Source organism: Capricornis sumatraensis, chromosome 11, assembly GCF_032405125.1.
Source record: "Capricornis sumatraensis isolate serow.1 chromosome 11, serow.2, whole genome shotgun sequence".
Taxonomy (NCBI): domain Eukaryota; kingdom Metazoa; phylum Chordata; class Mammalia; order Artiodactyla; family Bovidae; genus Capricornis; species Capricornis sumatraensis.
The window spans coordinates 53,995,385-54,017,787 of record NC_091079.1 but is presented as its reverse complement, the minus strand read 5'-3'; the positions used below and the strand labels follow the sequence as shown (position 1 = coordinate 54,017,787).

General features: G+C 41.7%; 1 protein-coding gene across 9 annotated transcripts in view; it reads left to right on the top strand.

Moving 5' to 3' along the window:
- The window catches only part of EYA1 (EYA transcriptional coactivator and phosphatase 1), a 178,368-nt gene that overhangs the window by 75,810 nt on the left and 80,155 nt on the right, over nt 1-22,403 (top strand). For 7 of the 9 annotated variants that reach the window (XM_068984171.1, XM_068984170.1, XM_068984167.1 and 4 more), the window contains 2 exons: nt 16,801-16,940; nt 18,375-18,458. In XM_068984171.1, the coding sequence (XP_068840272.1) occupies nt 16,801-16,940; nt 18,375-18,458 (224 nt within the window). Of the gene's footprint in view, nt 1-5,119; nt 5,130-14,601; nt 14,606-16,800; nt 16,941-18,374; nt 18,459-22,403 lie in introns of all 9 variants that reach the window. The other 2 variants (XM_068984168.1, XM_068984169.1) reach the window with 2 other exon arrangements.

Here is a 22,403-nt window from a genome sequence, read left to right as displayed (position 1 = left end):
TGTTGTTCAGTCACTAAGTCATGTCCCGCTCTTTGTGAGCCCATGGACTGCAGCGTGCCAGGCTTCCCTGTCCTTCACCATCTCCCAGAGTTTGTTCAGATTCATGTCCACTGAGTTGGTGATGCCATCCAACCATCTCATCCTCTGTTGTCCCCTTTTCCTCCTGCCCTCAGTCTTTCCCAGCATCAGGGTCTTTTCCAATGAGTCAGCTCTTCCTTTCAGGTGGCCAAAGTATTAGCGCTTCAGCATCAGTCCTTCCGATGAATATTCAGGGTTGATTTCATTCAGGATTGACTGGTTTAATCTCCTTGCTGTCCAAGGGACTCTCAAGAGTCTTCTCCAGCACCACAATTTGAAAGCATCATTTCTTCAGCACTCAGCCTTCTTTATGGTCCAACTCTCACTTCTGTAATGACTACTGGAAAAACCATAGCTTTGACTATATGGACCTTTGTCAGCAAAGCGATGTCTCTGCTTGTTAATACACTGTCTAGGTTTGTCATAACTTTATATACACACATATAAAAGCTCCTAGTTCTGTACCAGATGAAGTTGATTGAACCCAGAAAATGGAATAAGGAACTGGGCGTGTGTGTCACATTCTCCCTGAATGAGCGTGAAGCCACATAGATACGTACTTACTTGTGACACATTCCTCAAGAGAGTGTTTTGTTGCTGTTGTTTTTTACATGCACCTTTTTTTAAAGTCTTCACTGAATTTGTTTACAATGTTGTTTATGTTTTCTGTTTGGTTTTTCAACCATGAGGCATGTGGGATCTTAGCTCCCCAACCAGGGATCAAACCAGCACCCCCTACATTGGAAGGCGAAGTCTTAACCATTGGACTGCCAGGGAGATCCTATAAGAAAGTTTTGAAAATTAAACTTTACGTCAGGGAATATCAATCATGTGGTCATGTGCATTTTGTGAACCAAGGATGCTCCATGTGCCAGATTGTTAGTTCATCCAACAACAAACTTTATTGAGCCTCTGGAATGTTCCAGGCTCTGTTCTAGACATGGGGGACTTAGCAGTGAACAAAATAAAGTCTCTGCCCTCTGGGAGTTTACATTTTACCAGGGAACACAGACAATGCTGCTGCTGCTAAGTCGCTTCAGTCGTGTCCGACTCTGTGCGACCCCATAGACGGAAGCCCACCAGGTTCCCCTGTTCCCGGGATTCTCCAGGCAAGAACACTAGAGTGGGTTGCCATTTCCTTCTCCAAAGCAGGAAAGTGAAAAGTGAAAGGGAAGTTGCTCAGTCGTGTCCGATTCTTAGCGATCCCGTGGACTGCAGCCTACCAGGCTTCTCCATCCATGGGATTTTCCAGGCAAGAGTCCTGGAGTGGACACAGACAATAAGTAAATATTAAAATGCATTTAGTAGTCAGAAGTACCTGGAAGGATGACATGGTGCATAAAGAGAAGAGTTAGAGCAGGTGAACTATTTCTGAACTGTGGTCCAGCAAGGTGACATTTTAGCAGATACCCGAAAGGGGATGGAGGAGAGACCTTATGTGTTTAGGGGAAGACTGTTCTGGGAAACAGAATTACCAAGGCTTGGACTGGGGACTGTGCTTGGTGGGTTTGGGGAGTGGCAGGAAGGCCAGTGTGGTTGGAGTGCACTGGCAGAGGAAAATGTGGGGGTGAGGGTGAGGGGTACAGAGCCACATCACAGCAGGCGTGTAGGCATGGGGTAGACTTTGGGTTTTGTTTTGAGTGCGTTGAGAAATGTTTAAGCAGAGAAGTAGCGAGATGTCATGACATTTAAAAGGCATCTGTCTGGTTGTTGACCCGAGAGTGAGCTGTGGCAAGGCAAGATGGGGATTGGGGGCTATCATGTAGGAGATGCTTCCAGTGGTCCAGGTGAGATGTAGTGGGAGCCGGGCTGGGGCTGGAGGCACTGATGGCTGTCAGACCTGAGAGAGGTTAAAGAGTGTAGCTACTGGGATTTGTCTGTGGATTGAATGTGAAGAGTAAGAGAGGAGTCATGGGTGACATCGTGGTTTGGGGTACAAACAGCTAGAAAAGCACATTTGCCATTGACCAATATGGGAAAATGGCAGGGAGAGAAGGTGGAATTGGGGACATCAGGGTTTCCAGTTTGGCGCATGTGAGTTTGAGATGCCTCTGAGAAATCCAGAGAGGGCATGGCAAGGAAGTTGTTGGATAAGTAAGTCTGATGCTCACAGGAACATTTAGAGTCTAAACTTGTCAACAGAGATGCCGTTTAGAGCTGATGTGTCTGGATGAGTTGAGCAGGACGCTGAGTGTGAATACAGCAGGGGAGAGAGCCAGAGGGAGCACGAGGCTGTGGGAAGTAGGTGTTGCACAGGAGTGCGGTGTGATCCGCCAGGTGTGATGCCAGTGAAGGCTTGAAAACATGGAACCTGAGACTTGACCATTGGAGATGACAAAGCAGGAATCTCTGGGGATCTTTTCTTCTTTCTTTAATAATTGCTTCTATTTCCTTCCTTCTTTTTGGCTGTGCTGGGTCTTCGTTGGTGCTCCCAGGCTTTCTGTAGTTGTGGTGAGCGAGGGGGCTACTCTCCGGTTGCAGGGCAGAGGCTTCTCACTGTGGTGGCTTCTCTTGTTGTGGAGCATGGACTCTAGGGCGTGTAGGCCTCAGCAGTTGTGGCACATGGGCTTAGTTGCCCCGAGTCACGTTAGATCTTCCCGGACCAGGAACTGAACCCATGTCCCCTGCATTCACAGGTGGATTCTTAATCTCTGGACCACCAGGGAAAGCCATCCCTGGGGCTACTGGCAGAGGGGAGTGTTGGCAACATGCTGGAGAAAACAGCATGATTGGAATGGATGTGTAAAAGAATGGGAGGAGGAGAAACGTATGCAGCAAACCCAATTCTTTCACTTATTTCTGCTGTCCATTACAAGGTAATAGAAAAATGGTGCAGAAACTGGAGGAAAAAATTGGGGATATTTTTTCAGGCAGGATATAGATCCAGTCTGTATGCATATGTAAGTGATCCAGAGGAACACTGGCTGAAGTACTTGACAGGGGCTGGGATCTCATGCCCAAATGAGAGGTTGGTTTTAGGAGCACAGAAATTTGTCCATCCTAACAAGAGAGGAGGAGACAGTGCCTGAAAAGTACTGGCAGGGGGTTTACCCAGGCGTGGAAAGCATGGAGAGTGGATGCTTTTATTTTTTCAGTGGTTGGGGAGGCAGGTTTCTTGCTTGAGGCTAGAAGGAGACTTGGTCCTGAGTGGCAAGCTGTCCCATGTGATGCCTTGATATGCAGGGAACACAGCAGCTCTGGGGTTCTGTCAGGACAGGAACCATTGTCTTGTTGCACTTAGCATCTTGCCTGGCGCGAAGCAGGTGCTCTAAGCACGTAATCCCAAGGTGGAGCTGCTCCACTGGCTCAGGCATTTGTTTGTGACAGCCACAGGCAGGAAGGCTAAAGGGTTTGTGGGCCAAAGGGCACAAGATGCATGCCCTTTGTTCATAGATTAGAACTTTCAAAACTGCACAGCATGCTATGTCCCCAAATTCTAAAACAGCAGCAAATACTTTGTTTGTATAAAACCTAAATGATGATTTCTAGACTCATTTCCATGGTGCCCTGTTAGAATTAGCACTACCGTTGTACCCTGCTGTATAATAAACAATCTTAGACCTTTATCGATTATTGATACAAATGTTAGTCCCTAACCACTTTTTATATGTCTTAAATTTTTGAAATTCATGTGTACCTGCCATGACATAAAATAAACACTAGACTTTCAAAAAGAAAGAAACAGCACAGCAGGGCATTCAACCACGTACAGGGCCTTTTCTGAGCCTGGGGCGCCATGTGAGTACACAGGCCACACATCTATGGAGCTGGCCTGGTACAGGGCTACCGGCTGAATCTGATCAAACACACCCATGGGCTATAGACCCAGGGGCACTGGCCAGAGCTAGGACTTCAGGAGAAGATAGCATTACATGTTTACATTTCTTTTAAAAGTTTAAGAAAGAAAGGTCAAATCTGAAAGAGAAGCGCCATCATCACAGATAGACAAAGATGAGGGTATAGCAGTGTTCTGAGAAAGTGAGCAGATGCATCAGCACTGTTTAGAAACTTTCATCACTGAAAACATGCCCTAGGGCTGTCTCCCTAGTCAGAATTCCCCAAATCACAATAGTGGGAAAGGGAAGGTGGGAAAAGTGACACTAGTCAGTATCAGAGGTTACGGTTCATTGTCAGTATAGATGTGGCATAGATGACTGATTCAAAAAGAAAAGACAAAAGAAAATCCTCCCCATTTGTTTCTCAAACTCCAGCAGAGAAAGACAGTGTGAACAGAAGTTTAGATCTAAGGCATGAGTAAGGTGGGGGCTTCCCTGGTGGCTCAGATGGTAAAGAATCTGCTTGCAATGCAAGAGACCCGGGTTCAATCCCTGGGTTGGAAAGATCTCCTGGAGAAGGAAATGACAACCCATTCCAGTATTCTTGCCTGGGAAATCCCATGGACAGAGGAGCCTGGTGGGCTATACAGTCCATAGGGTCACAAAAAGTCTGACACAGCTGAGTGACTAACGTCACACACCCATAAGGTGACTGATTTTGTAGCTGCTTTAAAATTGACTTTTTTCAAAGGTTGCTTTCCAAAAACAGTATCTAAAAGACCTTTTTGAAGACGTTTTCCAACATTGTTCCCCTTTTACTGGGGGAAAAAAATCAAATTAACTGAATGAGATGAATATATACACCTGTGCTCTGCTGTGAGCATTTGTCTTCCGTAGGAATGACTCTGTCACCAGATAATGCAAGCATGAAGGTTAGGCCACTAAGGGAACTTCTGTAGAGTTCTGAGAATAGTAGAAATTGCACTTTTTAAGTCTGAGGATCTCTGAGTAGAGAGGTTGGTTCCAGGATGACTTATAGGAGAGGAGAATCCATTTTATAGTGTTGTCAGGGGACTGGGGTTGAGGGGGTAGGCCTGGGAAGGAATGGTTGTCAGATACAGTTGTCAGAGGTCACTGGAAGTCAAAGAAAATCTGAGTGTTCATTGTGAAAAGAGTATTTGAAAAGAACACGGACATATCCGTGCCCCCTTTACATTTGCCCTTTCACCTAAACTTCCTAATTTTCCTGTCCCATCATCCCTCAGTATCCTGGGGGTTTGGTTCCTGTTGGCCCTCCACCCCATACAGAATTCACAGATTGTCAAGTCCCTTATAAAATGTCATAATATTTGCATATAACCTATGCACATCCTCCTGTATACTTTAACTCATCTCTAGATTACTTAGAATACCTAATATGATGAAAATGCTATGTGAATTGTTCCTTGTTCAGTCACTAAGTCGTGGCCAACTCTTTGAGACCCCATGGACTGCAGCACACCAAGCTTCCCTGTTCTTCATCATCTCCCAGAGTTTGCACAAACTTATGTCCATTGAATTGGTGATGCCATCCAACTGTCTCATCCTTTGTCGTCCCCTTTTCCTCCTGCCCTCAATCTTTCCCAGCATCAGGGTCTTTTCCAATGAGTCGGTCCTTTGCATCAGGTGGCCAAAGAGTTGGAGCTTCAGCTTCAGCATTACTCCTTCCAATGAATATTCAGGACTGATTTCCTTTAGGATTGACTGGTCTGATCTCCTTGCAGTCCAAGAGACTCTCAAGATTCTTCTCCAGCACCACAGTTCAAAAGCATCAAATTCAAGTTTTGTTTTTTGGAGCTTTCTGGATTTTTTAAAAAATATTTTTCATCTATGGATGCTAAACTTGAGGATACAGAGGGCTGACTGTGTTGTGAACAGTATGACTTGACCATGGCAGGCGGGGCCTTTGAATTTTTCTTTCCTCAGAAACAAGCTTAGCTTATCATCCAGTGTCACTGGAGCTTGCCTGCTCTGGTCATTTGTGACAGAATTCAGTCAGCTACAGAGAGCCCAGGAAACAAGTGTCCCCAGGGTGGCACACCTGGAGCAGTGCCCACCTTAAAGCAGCTTCATCAGGCCTGGTACCTGCACGGAGACCTGTTCTGCTGGAGATGAGAACCCAGAATCCCTCCCAGGATGGAGGTGTCTGGTGCCCTTATCCACCCCAGGAGAATCTGTAATCTGTTTTGCATGTCAAGTTACTGTGTTCATGAGAAAAGCAAAATCCTATCCTCCTGTACCTTGTTTGCATATTCAAGGTAGGGGTGATGGCTTGACGTGATGGCTAAGCTCTCTTAACACCTGGGATAGTGCCTTTTCCAAAGTATATATTAAATTCCTTTTCTACTTGTTATCAACTCCCTTAAAATTAAACACCTTGTTTTGGACCTTGTTTTCCAAGTATTTCAACAACATGTTTCACTTACTGTGTTTACCACACAGTTTTACCATTCACCATTGGTTAACACTTTTGAAAAAGTGATAATACCCAGAAAAGTCAGGTGACAGTCACTTGCCTGAATCTCATAATCACACAGGGTTACATTAATGAATACAATTATATGTTCCCACAAGCCAAATCTGTTTTATAAATAAAGTTTTATTGAAACACCCCTGTACTCCTTCACCAACATCCTGTCTGGGGTTACCTTTGGCCCGTATCAGCAGAATTGAGTCATTGCCACAGAGATCATATGGTCCACGAAACCATTTGCTGACTCTTTACCTCCCCCCCAAAAAAGAAAAAAAACCTTACTGACTTCTGTATTAGAATGTACAGACACCTGCCACTCTGAAAAAGGAGCTGCTGTTAAGTCACATCAGTCGTGTCCGACTCTGTGTGACCCCATAGACGGCAGCCCACCAGGCTCCCATCCCTGGGATTCTCCAGGCAAGAATACTGGAATGGGTTGCCATTTCCTTCTCCAGTGCATGAAAGTGAAACGTGAAAATGAAGTCACTCAGTCTTGTCCAATTCTTCGCCACCCCATGGACTGTAGCCCACCAGGCTCCTCCATCCATGGGATTTCCTGGGCAAGAGTACTGGAGTGGGTTGCCATTGCCTTCTCCCTAAAAAAGGAGAATTGAAGTTAAATAGCGTGGGCAGGTCAATTCCATGCCTCACGAGGGCCTGTGTGATCTGTACCCCACTGTCCCACCCTTTGCTACTCAGTGTATCTGGTTGAGAGAATTTGGGGGCAATTTTGATTGTAGGTGGTTTTGACTTTGTGTTGATTGCAGAATCTATATCTAGAGTAAGATACAATCCTCCTTGGTTACTGTAATCGGACTCAGCCTTACCCAGCAGCTTTCCCTTACCTAGGAAAACCAATTATAAAAATTATTAACAGAAACATACCCAATGGATGTATATGGTTCCTGTGGCCAGTAGCATCAAACTTGATGCATCTGCCTCCAGAGAGCCATGATAACCTTTCCTCACTGAATCAGAATCAACCTCTCTCATTCTTCATTAATTCTTCCTTTCAGTCTTCATGATTTTTGTCTTGATAAACCACCTTTTAAGATAATTTGTGTGTGTACCTAGGTTGACCTTGAGAGTCTCAAAGTTCAGGGTGCCTCAGTGTTGATTGTCATCTTCTTCATACTCACCCCATATCCTTGAACACTTGAGTCTTGAACATGGCAATATCTGCTTTTAAGGAAGTAATATACTTTTTTCCTTTTATCTGAGTCCTCCCTAGCAGCAAACAGAATACAGTTGACCCTTGAACATTAATGTGAACTGTGTAGGTCCATTGATACAGGGATACTTTTCACTAGTAAATACCACATACAAGACTATGATCTGAGATTGGTTGATGCTGTGAGTGGAGAAAGTGTGGATACAGAGGGCTGACTATCCATTATAGGCAGATTAATCTCAAGTTGTTCAAGGGTCAACTGTATAAAAATTGATCACTAGGTCTCATGTTTACTAAATTCAAATAGTCTTAAAAAGCATTTCCCCCAAAGCTCTGTACTTCTGTGTCATTTTAATGTAGATTCAGGGTCCAGAGATAGTGGCTGTCCTGGCCTGAATGCAGTGTCATATGCACGTCGCAAGAGCTTCCTCTTGGCAAGGAGCTCAGTTACTTACTTCTTTTTCGGGGGAGTAGTCTTTCCCATTGATTAGACTTAGGACTGAGCAAGGAGGGGCTCCATCATCCCAAAGCACAGAGAAGGGAATTGGAGGAGCCTTGTACCCTACTTTCCTTACAACTCCACTGGTATGTATATTCCCAGGAGTATAAAGTTAGATCAGAACTTCCCAGCAACCTTAGATTATTTGTTGTGAACAGTATGAATCTAAATCTTCAATCTCCTAAATCTTCAAGGCGCCAATCAAGCTTTTAGGCTGTGGAGCAGGACTCCATCAAAATAAAAAACTTCTCGAAGAAAAACATAATTTGAAATATCAACATAATTGGAGGTGTTCTCACACTTGGAAGAATGTCTGCAAATATGAAAAAAGGTGTTAAAACTTTATATAAATCATTAAATGAATATTTTAAAATTGACAAAGAATTTGGACAGTTCATGGAGGGAAATTACTTTTCAACCACATACATATAAGCATCTCCAATATTTCCCAATTAAAGCACTATTTTGTGCACCTAATAAAATGGTAAGAACATCTTTAAAACAGCAACAGCCAGTGCTTATAGGGCTGTGGTCAAACTGGCCAATTTAAATGGACAAAATCCTTTTAAAAACTGTTTGGCACTATAAGTGAGGAGGCAGGTAACATGTCGTGGGAGGCATGAGAAATAAAACTGGGTAAGGAGTTTGGACTAGATTCTGTAGATAGTAAACCCTGCTGGCTCTGAGAGTTAGAGTTGCTTGAAGTATTTTAGACCCATTATTCTGAGGGTGAGTGAGAGGGAGAAACAAAAACTAAGTTGGGTATGTGTGTGTGTGTGTGTGTGTAGGGAGAAACAAAATCATCTGGGGTATGCGTGTGTTAGTTGCTCAGTCATGTCCAGCTCTTCGTGATCGCATGGACTGTAGCCTGCCAGGCTCCTCTGTCCATGGGACCCTCCAGGCAAGAATACTGGAGTGGGTAGCCATGCCCTTCTCCAAGAGTATCTTCCTGACCCAGGGATCGAACATAGGTGCCTTGCATTGCAGGCAGATTCTTTACCATCTGAGCCAATCTGGTAAATATTGTACATTTGTAGATAATCAGACTTTATGTAATCCAGGTTGTGTCCTCAACTTGACAAACCAGGAGACTGAAGACTAAAAAATACGGAAATCCCTTCCCCAAGGTTCAGGTGGGAGTTAGGAGCTCAGATGGACTAGCTGGACTCTTCTGAGTTCCAGTTTTCTGTTTTCCTTTTGACTCTTAAAGGGTTTATGGAACTCTTTGGTAGTATTTACAAATGTAGAATTTTAATAATCTTGTGTAGATTTTAATATTTTATGATTGAATATGTAAACATTAACTTTTAAATAAGCTTTAAAAAGAATTCTAGCTCTTTCCCACTTGTAAATATTTTGACTTGCCAGTAGAAATAATTAGATAATCTTCATAGATTTAATAGAGTAAAAACTAGAGAAACACTCATTCTTTTGATCATTGATTTTTTTTTTTTTTTGCTATCTACTTTATGCTCTGCACTCTTACTGTGCTTTCAGAATATAAAACAAATACCTCCAGGGCTGCTCTCTAAGAGCAGGAGTGATGGACATTTGCTTAAACAAGTTTTTCTATAATGAACATTTATTGTTCTGTTGCTAAGTCATGTCCGACTCTTTGCGACCCCACGGACTATAGCACATCAGGCTTCCCTGTCCTTCACCATCTCCTGGAATTTGCTCCAACTTATGTTCTTTGAGTCAGTGATGCCATCCAGTGATCTCATCCTCTGTCAACCCCCTTCTCCTCCTGCCTTCAGTCTTGCCTAGCATCAGGGTTTTTTTCCAGTGAGTCAACTCTTCACATCAGGTGGCCAAAGTATTGGAGCTTCAGCTTCCGCGCCAGTCCTTCTAATGAATATTCCGGGTTGATTTCCTTTAGGATTGACTGAGTTGATCTCCTTCCAGCCCAAGGGACTCCTAGAATCTTCTCCAGCACCACAGTTCATAAGCACATAATGAGCATAAGTGATTACAAAAATTATATAACCCTATAATAGAGGTAAAAGTAAATTCAAAGTAGGAACCAAGATTTAGATGGAAAATCACAAAAAAGATACTTGAGCTTGATCTTCAGAGCTTACTAGGAATTTCTCAGACTGATGAGGGGAGTAAGTATGGAGAAAAGGCATTCTAAGAAAAGGAAACTGTGCAGAATCATGAAAAGCATGGCACTTGTGGAGAGCTGAGCTAATTAGATGTGTCTGAAGTCAGATCGGTTAGAGATAAGGTGTCAGAAAGTGGCTCAGCGGGACTTTCTCCTGCTAGTGTCATGTATGGTTCTAAATACCTTTACACAGTAGTTTTACTTTATGCCATTGATTTCCATTTTACAGGTGGTGAAACTGAGTCCAAGAAAAGGAAAATAACTTGAACAAAGCCTAATAAGTAGTGGGGTCATAATTTGAAATGTGGCAGTTGAGTCCACAGGTCAGAGTCTTAGAATCTAGACTGTTCTTCCTGTCCCCTTCCCCCCGAAGGGTTTGGAGCATTGAATGGTTTTCAAGCTTGCTGTCATAGTGGTGCAGAAGATAGGTAAAAGGCTGAAGGTAGGAAGCTTGGAAATAGCCATTTGCAAGAATTAAAGACAAAGGATAATGAAGGCCTAATCTTGGAGCAAAAGTATTTAGGAGAGAAAAGCCACAGAACTTAGTCTTGATTTGATGGAGCTACCAAAGAATTTCTGGCTTGGAAAATGGGATAGATGTACCACTCATCAGACTGAAGAACAGAGATGGAGGATTCAGTTTAGAACAACTTTAGTTGTGGTATTCATGGAATATTCAGATCAAGAGGTCTGGCAAGCAGTGGGATAGTCAGATCAAAGAGATGAGGTAAAGCTTTAGCCCATCATCAGCCTGGGTTATCATTGAAATCCTTCTAATGGATGCTACAAACCACTTAGAGCCTATAGTGAGCTAAGAGGGCTAAGGAGAGAAACTCTAGTGCACTGCTTCTCAGAATATAGTCTACCCAGGGGCTGGCTGTGCACCAGTTGTTTATCACTGGTCCATGGTGAGAGATGGGATTTGCTTCAGTATGTAATTGTAAATAAGCTTGCTGTTTACTTGAGCTGTCTTTAAAAAATCTTAGCAAGACATTGCATTGCCTTGCATTGCTTAACATGCTGATTTTGCAAACTCCTTTTTCTTCTTCTTCTTTTTTTTTTTTTTTTGTTGCAGATCACATTTAGTATCACTGACATCAAGAACATTTAAACTTTACGTAGAGGGAAATGGTAGCCAAAGAGACAGAAGGTACAGTGTGAGTGGTAAAGTGAAGAGCAGAAGAATGGGAAGTCCAGTTATTCTAATGGGTTCATGGTTTAAATGAGCAGGTGGCCAGCACAGCCACAGAGAGGTCAGATACGATTGAAGACTAAAAGTTATTGGATTTGGCCATTTTAGGGTCATCGGTAATATTTTAGGAGCTTTGCCCCCTGCTTGCTCTTTTACTTTCTACTCTCTCATCTTTATCCACCAAAGTGAAGTAGAAGTGAAGTCGCTCAGTCGTGTCCGACTCTTTGCGACCCCATGGATTGTAGTCTACCAGGCTCCTCCCTCCATGGGATTCTCCAGGCAAGAGTACTGGAGTGGGTTGCCATTTCCTTCTCCAGGGGATCTTCCCGACCCAGGGATCGAACCCTGGTCTCCTACATTCCAGGCAGACACTTTAACCTCTGAGCCACCAGGGAAGCCCTTTACTTGTCAGACCTATACTTTTACCATGTATACCAAAGACCTCTTCGGCTCTAAAGTACTTTTGAATTCAGTGTTCCTTTTTCTTTATATCTTGGGTGATCTGAAATTACTGATCCCTCTTTCCTTGCTATCATATTCTTTCATCTATAATGCACTGACCTTGGTATTCCTTTTCACACCCGACCCACCATTCTGTGCCCATTTCTTCTACACACACTGCATGTTGTTCAGTTCAGTTCAGTTCAGTTCAGTTCACTCACTCAGTCGTGTCTGACTCTTTGCAACCCCATGAATTGCAGCACGCCAGGCCTCCCTGTCCATCACCAACTCCTGGAGTTCACTCACACTCACGTCCATCAAGTCCGTGATGCCATCCAGCCATCTCATCCTCTGTCGTCCCCTTCTCCTCTTGCCCCCAATCCCTCGCAGCATCAGAGTCTTTTCCAATGAGTCAACTCTTCGCATGAGGTGGCCAAAGTACTGGAGTTTCAGCTTCACCATCATTCCCTCCAAAGAAATCCCAGGGCTGATCTCCTTCAGAATGGACTGGTTGGATCTCCTTGCAGTCCAAGGGACTCTCAAGAGTCTTCTCCAACACCACAGTTCAAAAGCATCAATTCTTCAGTGCTCAGCTTTCTTCCCAGTCCAACTCTCACATCCATACATGACCACAGGAAAAACCATAGCCTTGATTAGACGGACCTTAGTTGGCAAAGTAATGTCTCTTCTTTTGAATATACTATCTAGGTTGGTCATAACTTTTCTCCCAAGGAGTAAGTGTCTTTTAATTTCATGGCTGCAGTCACCATCTGCAGTGATTTTGGAGCCCAAAAAAATAAAGTCTGCCACTCTTTTCACTGTTTCCCCATCTATTTGCCATGAAGTGATGGGACTGGATGCCATGATCTTCGTTTTCTGAATGTTGAGCTTTAAGGCAACTTTTATGACATCTATTTGTTCCACTATATGTGTGCATGCTAAGTTTCTTCAGTCATATCCAACTCTTTGAGACCATATTGACCATAATCCTCCAGGCTTCTCTGTTCATGGGATTCTCCAGGCAAGAATACTGGAGTGGATTGCCATGCCCTCCTCAAGGGGATCTTCCTGACCCGGGGATTGAACTAGCATCTCTTACATGTCTTACGTCTTCTGCATTGGCAGGAGGATTCTTTACCTCTGTACCACTACATGTGGTATCAATTTCCAAAGCTAAACTCAACCCACCTTTCTTTTCTGAGCTTCAGTGCTATCAGCCTATCAGACATCTTACTCAAATGCCACAGACTCTTCAATATATCCAAAGCTGGACCCAAATTGTCACCTACATTTTCCTCTCCATCCCTTCTTCCTAAGCCCCGTGCTTATACTGGAATCTGCCAAGCTGCCAACCACTAGTGTGAGCATCATCCTCACCCCCTTTTTTATCCCATTAGTAATTGATTTCACTACCAAATACCTCTTTGAATCCATAACTCTCCCTTATCCCTGCTACCTCCATCTGGGCCACCAGCATCCGTCACCTTGATGACTGAGTTATCCCCTTGTGAGGATGTCTCTCCCTTTCTCCGTCTTCTTTTGTCTCCACCCTCACTACACTAGAGGTGGAGTCATCAATCTAAAAAAAATTGAAGTTTGATGACATCACCTCCTTGTTGAATTCTTTGCCTGCCACTCCAGTCTCATCCCTGTGTTCCGTAGAGTCAGGCCACATTGATTGTTTTTCAGTTCTTCAGTGTGTTCTCTTTCTCTCTGTTTTAAATAATCTTATCTTTGACTCTGCTGGGCCTTCACTGCTGTGCAGGCTTCTCTCTAGTTGTGGAGAGTGGGGGCTGCTCTCTAGTTGCAGTGTGTGTGCCTCTCATTATGGTGGCTTCTCTTTTTGCAGAGCACAGGCTCTAGAGCTCATGGGCTCAGTAGTTTTAGCACATGAACTTAGTAGTCGTGGCTCCTGGGCTCTAGAGCACAGATTCAGCAGCCATGGTGCGTGGACTTAGTTGCCCCACAGCACGTGGAATCTTACCAGGGATGGAACCCATGTCGCCTGCATTGGCAACCAGAGTCTCAACCACTGGACCACTAGGGAAGTCCCAACATGCTCTCTCTTTCTGCACCTTCACACATGATCTGTGACTGGAGCTGTCATATACCCTCTTCATTGGCAAATTTGGCTTCCATCAGCAGAAAACTCCTGTAACCCTGCATATCTGGATTACATGGAGTTCCTCTGTGGTCACCCAGCAGTCTACTTTTCCCATTTCATTACCTTTTCCTTATTGTTTGGTAATCTGTCATTTTTATTCATGAATCAGTGCCCTCCTCTGAATGTTAAGCTCCCAGAAAGCAGGAACCATACCTGGTTGGTACGTCATTATACTTCAGGCCCCTAGTATAGTCCTTGAAGAATGTGAACATTCAGTCAATGTTGGTTAAATGAAATGAATGCTCTTCTGAATGTTTTCACATCCGTTATCTCAGTGGGGGTAAAGTGGAACAATTTAGAGAGGATTTTAATGAAACATAAGATGGTGGATTAGAAGATTAAATTATTGGTTGAATTGTTTTGCCCTAGTAGGAGGAAGGAGAACTAAGAGACAGAAAAGCTGGTTAGGAGAGTAGAAGCATTTCATACTACCTTGTAAAACAAAGAGGAAGAATTTTTAAAAAATAGCTTGCATTATTCAGATTTCATATTCCTTCTAATAAATTGAAGCCTATAAAGAGGGGTATGTGTGTGTGTGTGTTAATATTTTAAAATGTCAGATTGTCCATCTCTTAGGGTTTATTTTCTTCACCTGGAAAAACTACATAACATGATGTAAAAATGTTTTTGTAAACTTTGATCTTTCAGTTTGTTTTCTTTGGAGGGAGGTTTACAGAAGTAAGTAACTGATTTCATTCTAGCTTTTCTATTTTCAAATTGAGACAAAATGTATTTTTAAAGATTTAACTGAGTTAAAAAAAAGATAAGTAAACACCAAGAAGTAAAGGAATAGGCAGTCAATTGGAGGAAATCTGAGCTCAGAAAACCTAGGTAAGATAAATTACTTTTAGGACAAAATGATCTCTTTCTGGAAGTCAAGGTATAAAACACGTGGTAAGACACATTACTTGGTGTCCTCAGCTTCTTCACAGAGATGAACTTCCAGAGCTAGAGAGCTCATCACCATTCAAGATAGACTTTACAACGATTGCTTGACATCCAGGGCAAATTAGATGTTAGCTATTCCAGAGACAAAGTTAATATGCCATTTTGAAACTATTAAAAGGGATTGGTGCGTGTTCTGTGTAGGGTAGTGACTATTCAGATTCTGTATGGAGATGTAGATTGAACAATATTTAAAGAAAAAAGAGATCAAGATGTTTTCTTTAAAATACAACTTTATATCTAATGAACTCCATAAAAAATAAATCTGTGCATAGTTCCTGATTCTCTATAAAACATGGAAGAGAGAAGCTTGGTTTGGAACATCTTGAGAATTTGCCACAAACATTGACCTCTGCAAGAAAAAAATCTAATACAGATTTTAGAGAATGTTTATCGTTGACCAGGCAGCACTGTATTCTAACAGTTCTACCAGATGAGTTAGCTCAGAAATACATCTAGATTAACATAAATTGAGCATTGAGTGGCATTGTTTTGGATTTTCTGGCTGTAATTAACTAGTAGCTTTGTTAAGTCCTCATGGTGATTTCTCGGTGCAAGAACCACATGACTAGTTTATATGAGGAAGTTTGCCATCTGGTTTGCTGTGCCAGAGGACATGGAGAAGCTACATCTAAAAGTTATAGGAACCAATTAGGTTTTAAGGTGAAACAAGAGACATCGAGCTGTCTCTTGTGATTTAGAAATGAAATTTAATCTGTCAAAGTCCATTCCTATCTACCCTGACTCTTAAGGCTTTGCAGAAACACTTCAACTTGGAAGTTATACTGAGACCACGCAGTTTGACTCATGGAAGGTCCGGTTAGAGTCAGTGGTACAATTGTACTGTTGTTCAATTGATAGAGTAACTGGTACTGTAACTTAGTACCAGTTAACAATGGCTACCAGGTCTCTAGCTGTTCTCTACAGTTTTCTGTTTGGTGAGATGTAGTGTCATTGTCTCTATGAAAATAATATTTCTCATATTAGACTGAAAGATTTCAACCCATTATCTAGTAGAGTGATCTGGCAAAGAGGTTTGGGGGGAGTCAGCACATCTGGAGTTATGTGGGTAGAGATGTCTGATGGATAAACTGGATGGACTATGAAAAGAACGGACCTAGGGGTAAGAGTAGATGTCTCCTTTCTGGAAGCAGGGTAAGAGTCTCCTCCCAGCTCCACAACCACTGTCCAGCTCTTCCTCTGAGCATGCTGGGGGTGTTTTTAATTTTGTGGCTTCTGTGCAATTGTTTCCATGGTTTCTCTGAGTTTCCCGGATGAGTGACTTTACTGTGCTGCCTGGTTTCGGATATTTGGTTCAAAGAGACTAAGACACAGAAAGAGCCTGTGACAAATACTGTGCAGAGTGTGGTGTTGCTCGCACATCAGCTCTCATCTTGCCCACCCCTTGTTCTCACATAAAATGAGGGAGAAAACGGAGAATTTAAATTTTCAAAGAAAAATCCATCTGATTCTGTTTCCCCTGGCCCAGGGGTCTTTCTTTCATTTCTTTCCATGAACCAGAAGCCTTTCTGTCATTGGAAGAGCCCCTATAAGGCAGTTGTGTGGACCTCTCTGTATGGCCAGGGGCTATCTGTGGGATGAGAGAGCAGGTGGACCTGGAGATGGGGTGCATTGTTTCATCACAGAGAACCACAAAGGAAGTCTCTCCAGCTCCATACAACCTGTTGTCTCCCACCTTCCATTAAATTTTAAGTATTTCTAATCACACATTTTTTCTAAGCTAGGCTAGCATCAACTTCCTCTTAAATTATTTACCAATGCCAGTAAAAGATAATGGAGAATTTGAGTAGAATGAAACGTGCTTTACTCTTCCGACTTCCCTGTGAATTAGAACAGGGTTAATCTTGACACCATGGTGATACAACAAGAGATGAGAATCCTTCCTGTATTTCCACAGAGTATGGTACAATCCATAGCCCGTCAACACCTATTAAAGATTCAGATTCTGATCGATTGCGTCGAGGTTCAGATGGGAAGTCACGTGGACGGGGCCGAAGAAACAATAACCCTTCTCCTCCTCCGGATTCTGATCTTGAGGTATGTCATTGCCAAAGCCTAAGTAAATAGCCAGTGATTTAGAAGCTAAATGCGGATTCTGTATACCTGCTATGAGTAAGGTGTCCAAATGCCTTTGTTACTGCTTTCCGTTCCATATCAACATAAATAAGCCATTTTTTTTTCTTTTTTCCATATTAAAGATAAAGCAGCTTTCACTTCATGTGGTAAAGCATTTATTTTTCCTCTTTAGTGAAACATCATAAATTATATCATTCTGCTTTGACAAACTTCTCTTGTACTGCTCTGTGTCATTGCTGTTAAATTAAGTGTTGTACTAAATATGCTTCATAAAACTCACTTGGAAATTAAAGGCACACTGTGTGTACTGTGGGGAAGAAAACCCAGAATGTTCTAAACACAAGTGGTTATTACCTTTTGAGACATGCTTTGTTGGAGTTCAAAGCAGGAGATATTAAATAAAACTTTACAGGATGATAGATTTCAAAACATTGAATCCACTGATTTTAACTTTCTTTTCATTGCCCAAGTGAAACTGATGGTAGAAAACATGATTGTTTTGGCTGAAAAGATGACAGATTTCCAGCAGAACTTGAGTGTATGAATATGTGCTGGTGTGAGTGGGGCTGGGAAGAAAACAGCAGAATATGGAAGCCTTTGGTGATATCTCAAAGACCTTTTTGAGATGAGTTCCTTCAATAATTCAATTCTAAAAACCCCAAGAGTATGCCAAGAGCATGCAGGTTATGTCCACTTAAGTTATTAACTCTGAAATGTCAATAAAATCAGGCAGGAACAATATACCATCCATTTGATAACATCCCAATAGGTAATACAAGGTGAATAAATGATGTAAAGTTTTAGTTTTTATATACAATTTTTAGATACTTGGCTTATTAAGAATAAGCCTTAAGATTAGTTATTTTAACACTTCTTAATGAACAGTGATCAGAGGCAAAGAAAAGATCAACTGAATGATTTTTTCATTGATTGCCCCTCTGTCTTAGAAGTTATAAACAAACTCGTTTTAGTTTATTTTCCATGTCTTTAGAACTAAGACTGAGAAGTGACTACAGAAGTCGAAAGAACATGTAGTCTTATTTCTTTCCTGTATTTTTGACAGTGTTGCTGGTTGTTTATTCTCTTATATCTTATCTGAGGTTTTATCTGAGAAAAGCTGAGACATACACTTTGGAACATTTTTGGTTCAGTTCAGTTCAGTTGCTCAGTCATGTCCAACTCTTTGCGACCCCATGAATCGCAGCACGCCAGGCCTCCCTGTCCATCACCAACTCCTGGAGTTCACCCAAACTCATGTCCATTAATGTTTAAAAAATAGTAAATTCAGACTTTTCATTTGTCTCCCATTTCAAGACTACCTTTCCTTGTTGAAGTTATGAATAGCAGGTTTCTCAGCCAAGGGCAAGACACACTGATCTGGTGCTTCCTTTGTAGAGGGTGTTTATCTGGGACTTGGACGAGACAATCATCGTTTTCCATTCCTTGCTCACTGGGTCCTATGCCAACAGATATGGGAGGGTGAGTACCAAGAGGCATCATTTGTTCATTTCTTTAAATCTGCCTACAATTGAATTTTTTATCCAAATGGGAATGTGGCTTAAAGTAACTTGATTTATTGAAATAAATATATATATAAGACAAAGCCATACATTAACAGAAGGAGTTCTTTTTAGGCTCTTAAGAATATAAAGATCTCAGAAAGATAAACTTTATGCAATTAAATACATTCTTATTTTAAACCCCAATGAATAAAGGTGATCGGATGCTATTCTAGGGTGAAATAGTGGAATATATAGATGATATAGAAAGATCTTCTGTGTTGTGTTTTTTTATTTGCCACATATTTTTATTCTCTTTATTCCCAGCATATTCAGGGGAGCAGATAGTTCACTTTATATTGTCTTCCATGATTAACAGTGTTAGTATTTTATTTTCAAAACACTTATTATGAATGTCTTTATTAGTCCCTTCACTGTAGAGCTAAATTTATGTGAATAGTTTGTAAAAATTTGGCCTCTGAATGACAAAGGACAAATATATCCAATTCTTAGTTGTTACAACACTTATCTTGGTGGTGTAGGTACAGAATAATTTTACAGATCACCTTCCATGAATATAATTTTAATTTCAGTGTTCTGCATTTGGGTTTCCCAAAACCTTGGAAACTCTTTTTGTTTCCTTGCTGGTTCCATAACTTTTCCTCATGCAAAAATCATGTTATTAAATGTGCCTTAAGAGAAATTATCCTGTGAATATGATATTTTTCATTTTTTTAATCGTTAAAGAAATCATATTACAAGTCTTAGATCCTTGGAGCTATTGGTTGGAAGTCTTAGGAACTGAATTCGTATGTGTTGGTGACTCCAGACGTTTCTCAGTATTAACTGTTAAAATTGATAACTCATAAAATGATCATGCTCTCATTGCAGACTTTGCAGGAATTCATCCTTTCAATAAATCATATTTCAATAAATACGTATTTAGTGCTTGATATGTAGGCATCTGGAGGTGAAAGTGAAGAGATGCTCATTGAGCGTCACAGTGCAGCCTTCCTTTCCTTAACCCTAAATATATACCTAATACAAAAAAAAAGGGGAGGGCCAGAAAAATGCACATTTGTAAGAGCTAGAATATTCCACCATTTGAATGTCTGTCAGAAATATCTGTAAAACACAATATCCCCCAATTTATTGTTAAACAGATTTTCTGTGAGAAGAAGATAATGAACAAAACCACAGATTATTTAAAAAATAAGGCTATTTTTAGTTTTCTAAGGAACCTCCATAGTGTTCTCCATAGAGATTGTATCAATTTACATTTTCAGCAGTAGAAGAGATTTTCCCTTCTCTCCACACCCTCTCCAGCATTTATAGTTTGTAGATATTTTGGATGATGACCATTCTGACCAGTGTGAGGTGATACCTCATTGTAATTCTGATGTGCATTTCTTTAATAATTAGTGATGTTGACCATCTTCTCATGTGCCTCTTGGCTATCTGTTTGCCTTCTTTGGAGAAATGTCTATTTAGATCTTCTCATTTTTTGATTGGATTGTTTGTTGTTTTAATATTTAGTTGCATGAGATGTTTGTATATTTTGGAGATTAATCCTTTTACAGTTGCTTCATTTGCAAGTTTTTCCTCCCATTCTGAGGGCTGTCTTTTTATTTTGTTTATGGTTTACTTTGCTGTGCAGAAGTCATAGAGTCAATCATTCGAAATAAGTCTTTACTTTGTGGCTAGCACATATTAAGGATTCCATAAATATTAGTTGTGTTATTTTTATTTATAATTTCTTTGATTGATATTATTACTATCCCTATTTCTACAAAAACTGCTCCTTTAAACACCTAAAATATCAAAGTATAGTAAGTAGGAAGAGTCTTGAAGATCATCTTAACTGAACCATTTTAATGTCCCTACAACTAACTCCTGGAGGAAGAGAGCTGGCCCCTGGAACTCACAGAAAAGTGTTGAAAAGGAAACACTTAGGAAATCAACATTTGAAAACCATCGGGAAAGTCTCAAGTCTTTAAAAGCTTTGTCACTAGAGGCCAGATTGATTAAGGAGAGTTGTCTTGATCTGTGTGCTCTGAGCCATTGAAAGGGGCCTGCTTAGAGGTGGTGAATATCCCCTGACCTCCTGGCCTTGTGTCATTCTCTGACCATAAATTACTGGTTTACGCATGGAATTCATGCCTAACATGGAAACCAAGGGCAGCTTAGAATTTTTCACTTGGATTCTTGACATCTAAGCCAAGTGTTATAAATATCATGGATTTTATTTTTACCAGTGTCAACTATTAGTATTTTAAGACTTCAACCCATAGTATTTTGTTTAGTTTTTTCATACTAGGGTATGTGATTAAAATTTTTATCTTCTATAATTTCCCAAAGCTTGATGTATGTATTCTTTCAAATACAGATGATTTGGGATATTTAAATGTAAGGTTATCCTTTATGAGTTGATGGGTGTTGAAGAGAGGGTAACTTCAGAAAGTCGGGTTGGAAACGTCTACCTGAGCATGATCCCGTGAGCCTGAGGTCTGAATGACCTAAAGAGTCCAGTGGATAATGTGCCCATCAGGAGAAAGAGTTTTATAAGCAGAGGAAATAGCAAGCACAGAGGCAGGAAAGGGTTTAATGTTTGAGAGACAAAGAGGATAATGTTGCCAAGCTTAGTGAAAGAGACACAGAGTCAAGAGAGATAGGTGCTGGGATGAGGCCAGGTATGAAGCACCTCCCAACCATAGTCAACAGAACTGATCTCATTTCACGCGCTGTAAGAAGTCACTGGAAGTCTTCAAGGGGAGATGTGAGATCTGATATAGTGTTTTAGATTCCATTGGCTGTGTGTGGAGAGTTAGTGGTAGGGAGAGAGAGGATGAGGAACAGAGAGGAGGTTTCAGGGTGATCAGATGCACTGGCAGTGCAAATGGAGAAATGAGTGGATTATGGATTCTATTGCAGGTAAAGAATTAGGATTTAACTGGACTCTGCTAGTGGGCTCTTGCCTGGAGGTTCCCATGGACAGAGGAGCCTGGTAGGCTACAGTCCATGGGGTTGCTAAGAGTCAGACACGACTGAGCGACTTCCCTTTCACTTTTCACTTTCATGCATTGGAGAAGGAAATGGCAACCCACTCCAGTGTTCTTGCCTGGAGAATCCCAGGGACAGAGGAGCCTGTTGGGCTGCCGTCTATGGGGTCTCACAGAGTCGGACATAACTGACGCGACTTAGCAGCAGCAACAGCAGCAGCAGTGGGCAAAAGGCAATAGGAGATCAGATCGTTCCCAGGGTTTTGTCCTGAGCAATTGGAAGAATTTTCATGAATTTGTTGAGATGGGGAAGAGCTAATTTGGAGGGAAAATGGAAAATTCAGTGTTGCTCAAGTTTGAAATACCCATGAAACATCTGCCCAGACCAGGCAAGGTGACACTTGGAAGGGGACCATGGGAGATGGTGGAGAGTGGTCGGGGCAGATGTCACATTTAGAATTAACAGTGCACAGCTCAGGATGAGAAGGTCCTCAGACACATTTAGCTCAATTTCTTCCCAAACACCTTCTTTGAGCTTGGCACTGTCAGTCACCCTATCCTCTGATTGGTGGGACATGCCCCTTTCCTGACTTTTGAGGACTCCTTGCTGAGGATGTTGACTTGTAGCCTAAATCATGCAAGAAAGCTTGCTGTATGATCTCTTTATTGGAGAACTTTAGAATCTGGCAGAATTGCTCCACGATCTGATACTTGTGTCTTATAAGAATGTGTGGTTCAGCAAGGATGCTTCCAAACAGTAATAATAACCAAGCTGTTCAGGATTTCAGTTTAGTTCAGTTCAGTCTCTCAGTCATGTCTGACTCTTTGCGACCCCATGGGCTGCAGCACACCAGGCTTCTCTGTACATCACCAACTCCCAGAGCTTACTCAAACTCATATCCATCAAGTCAGTTATGCCATCCAAC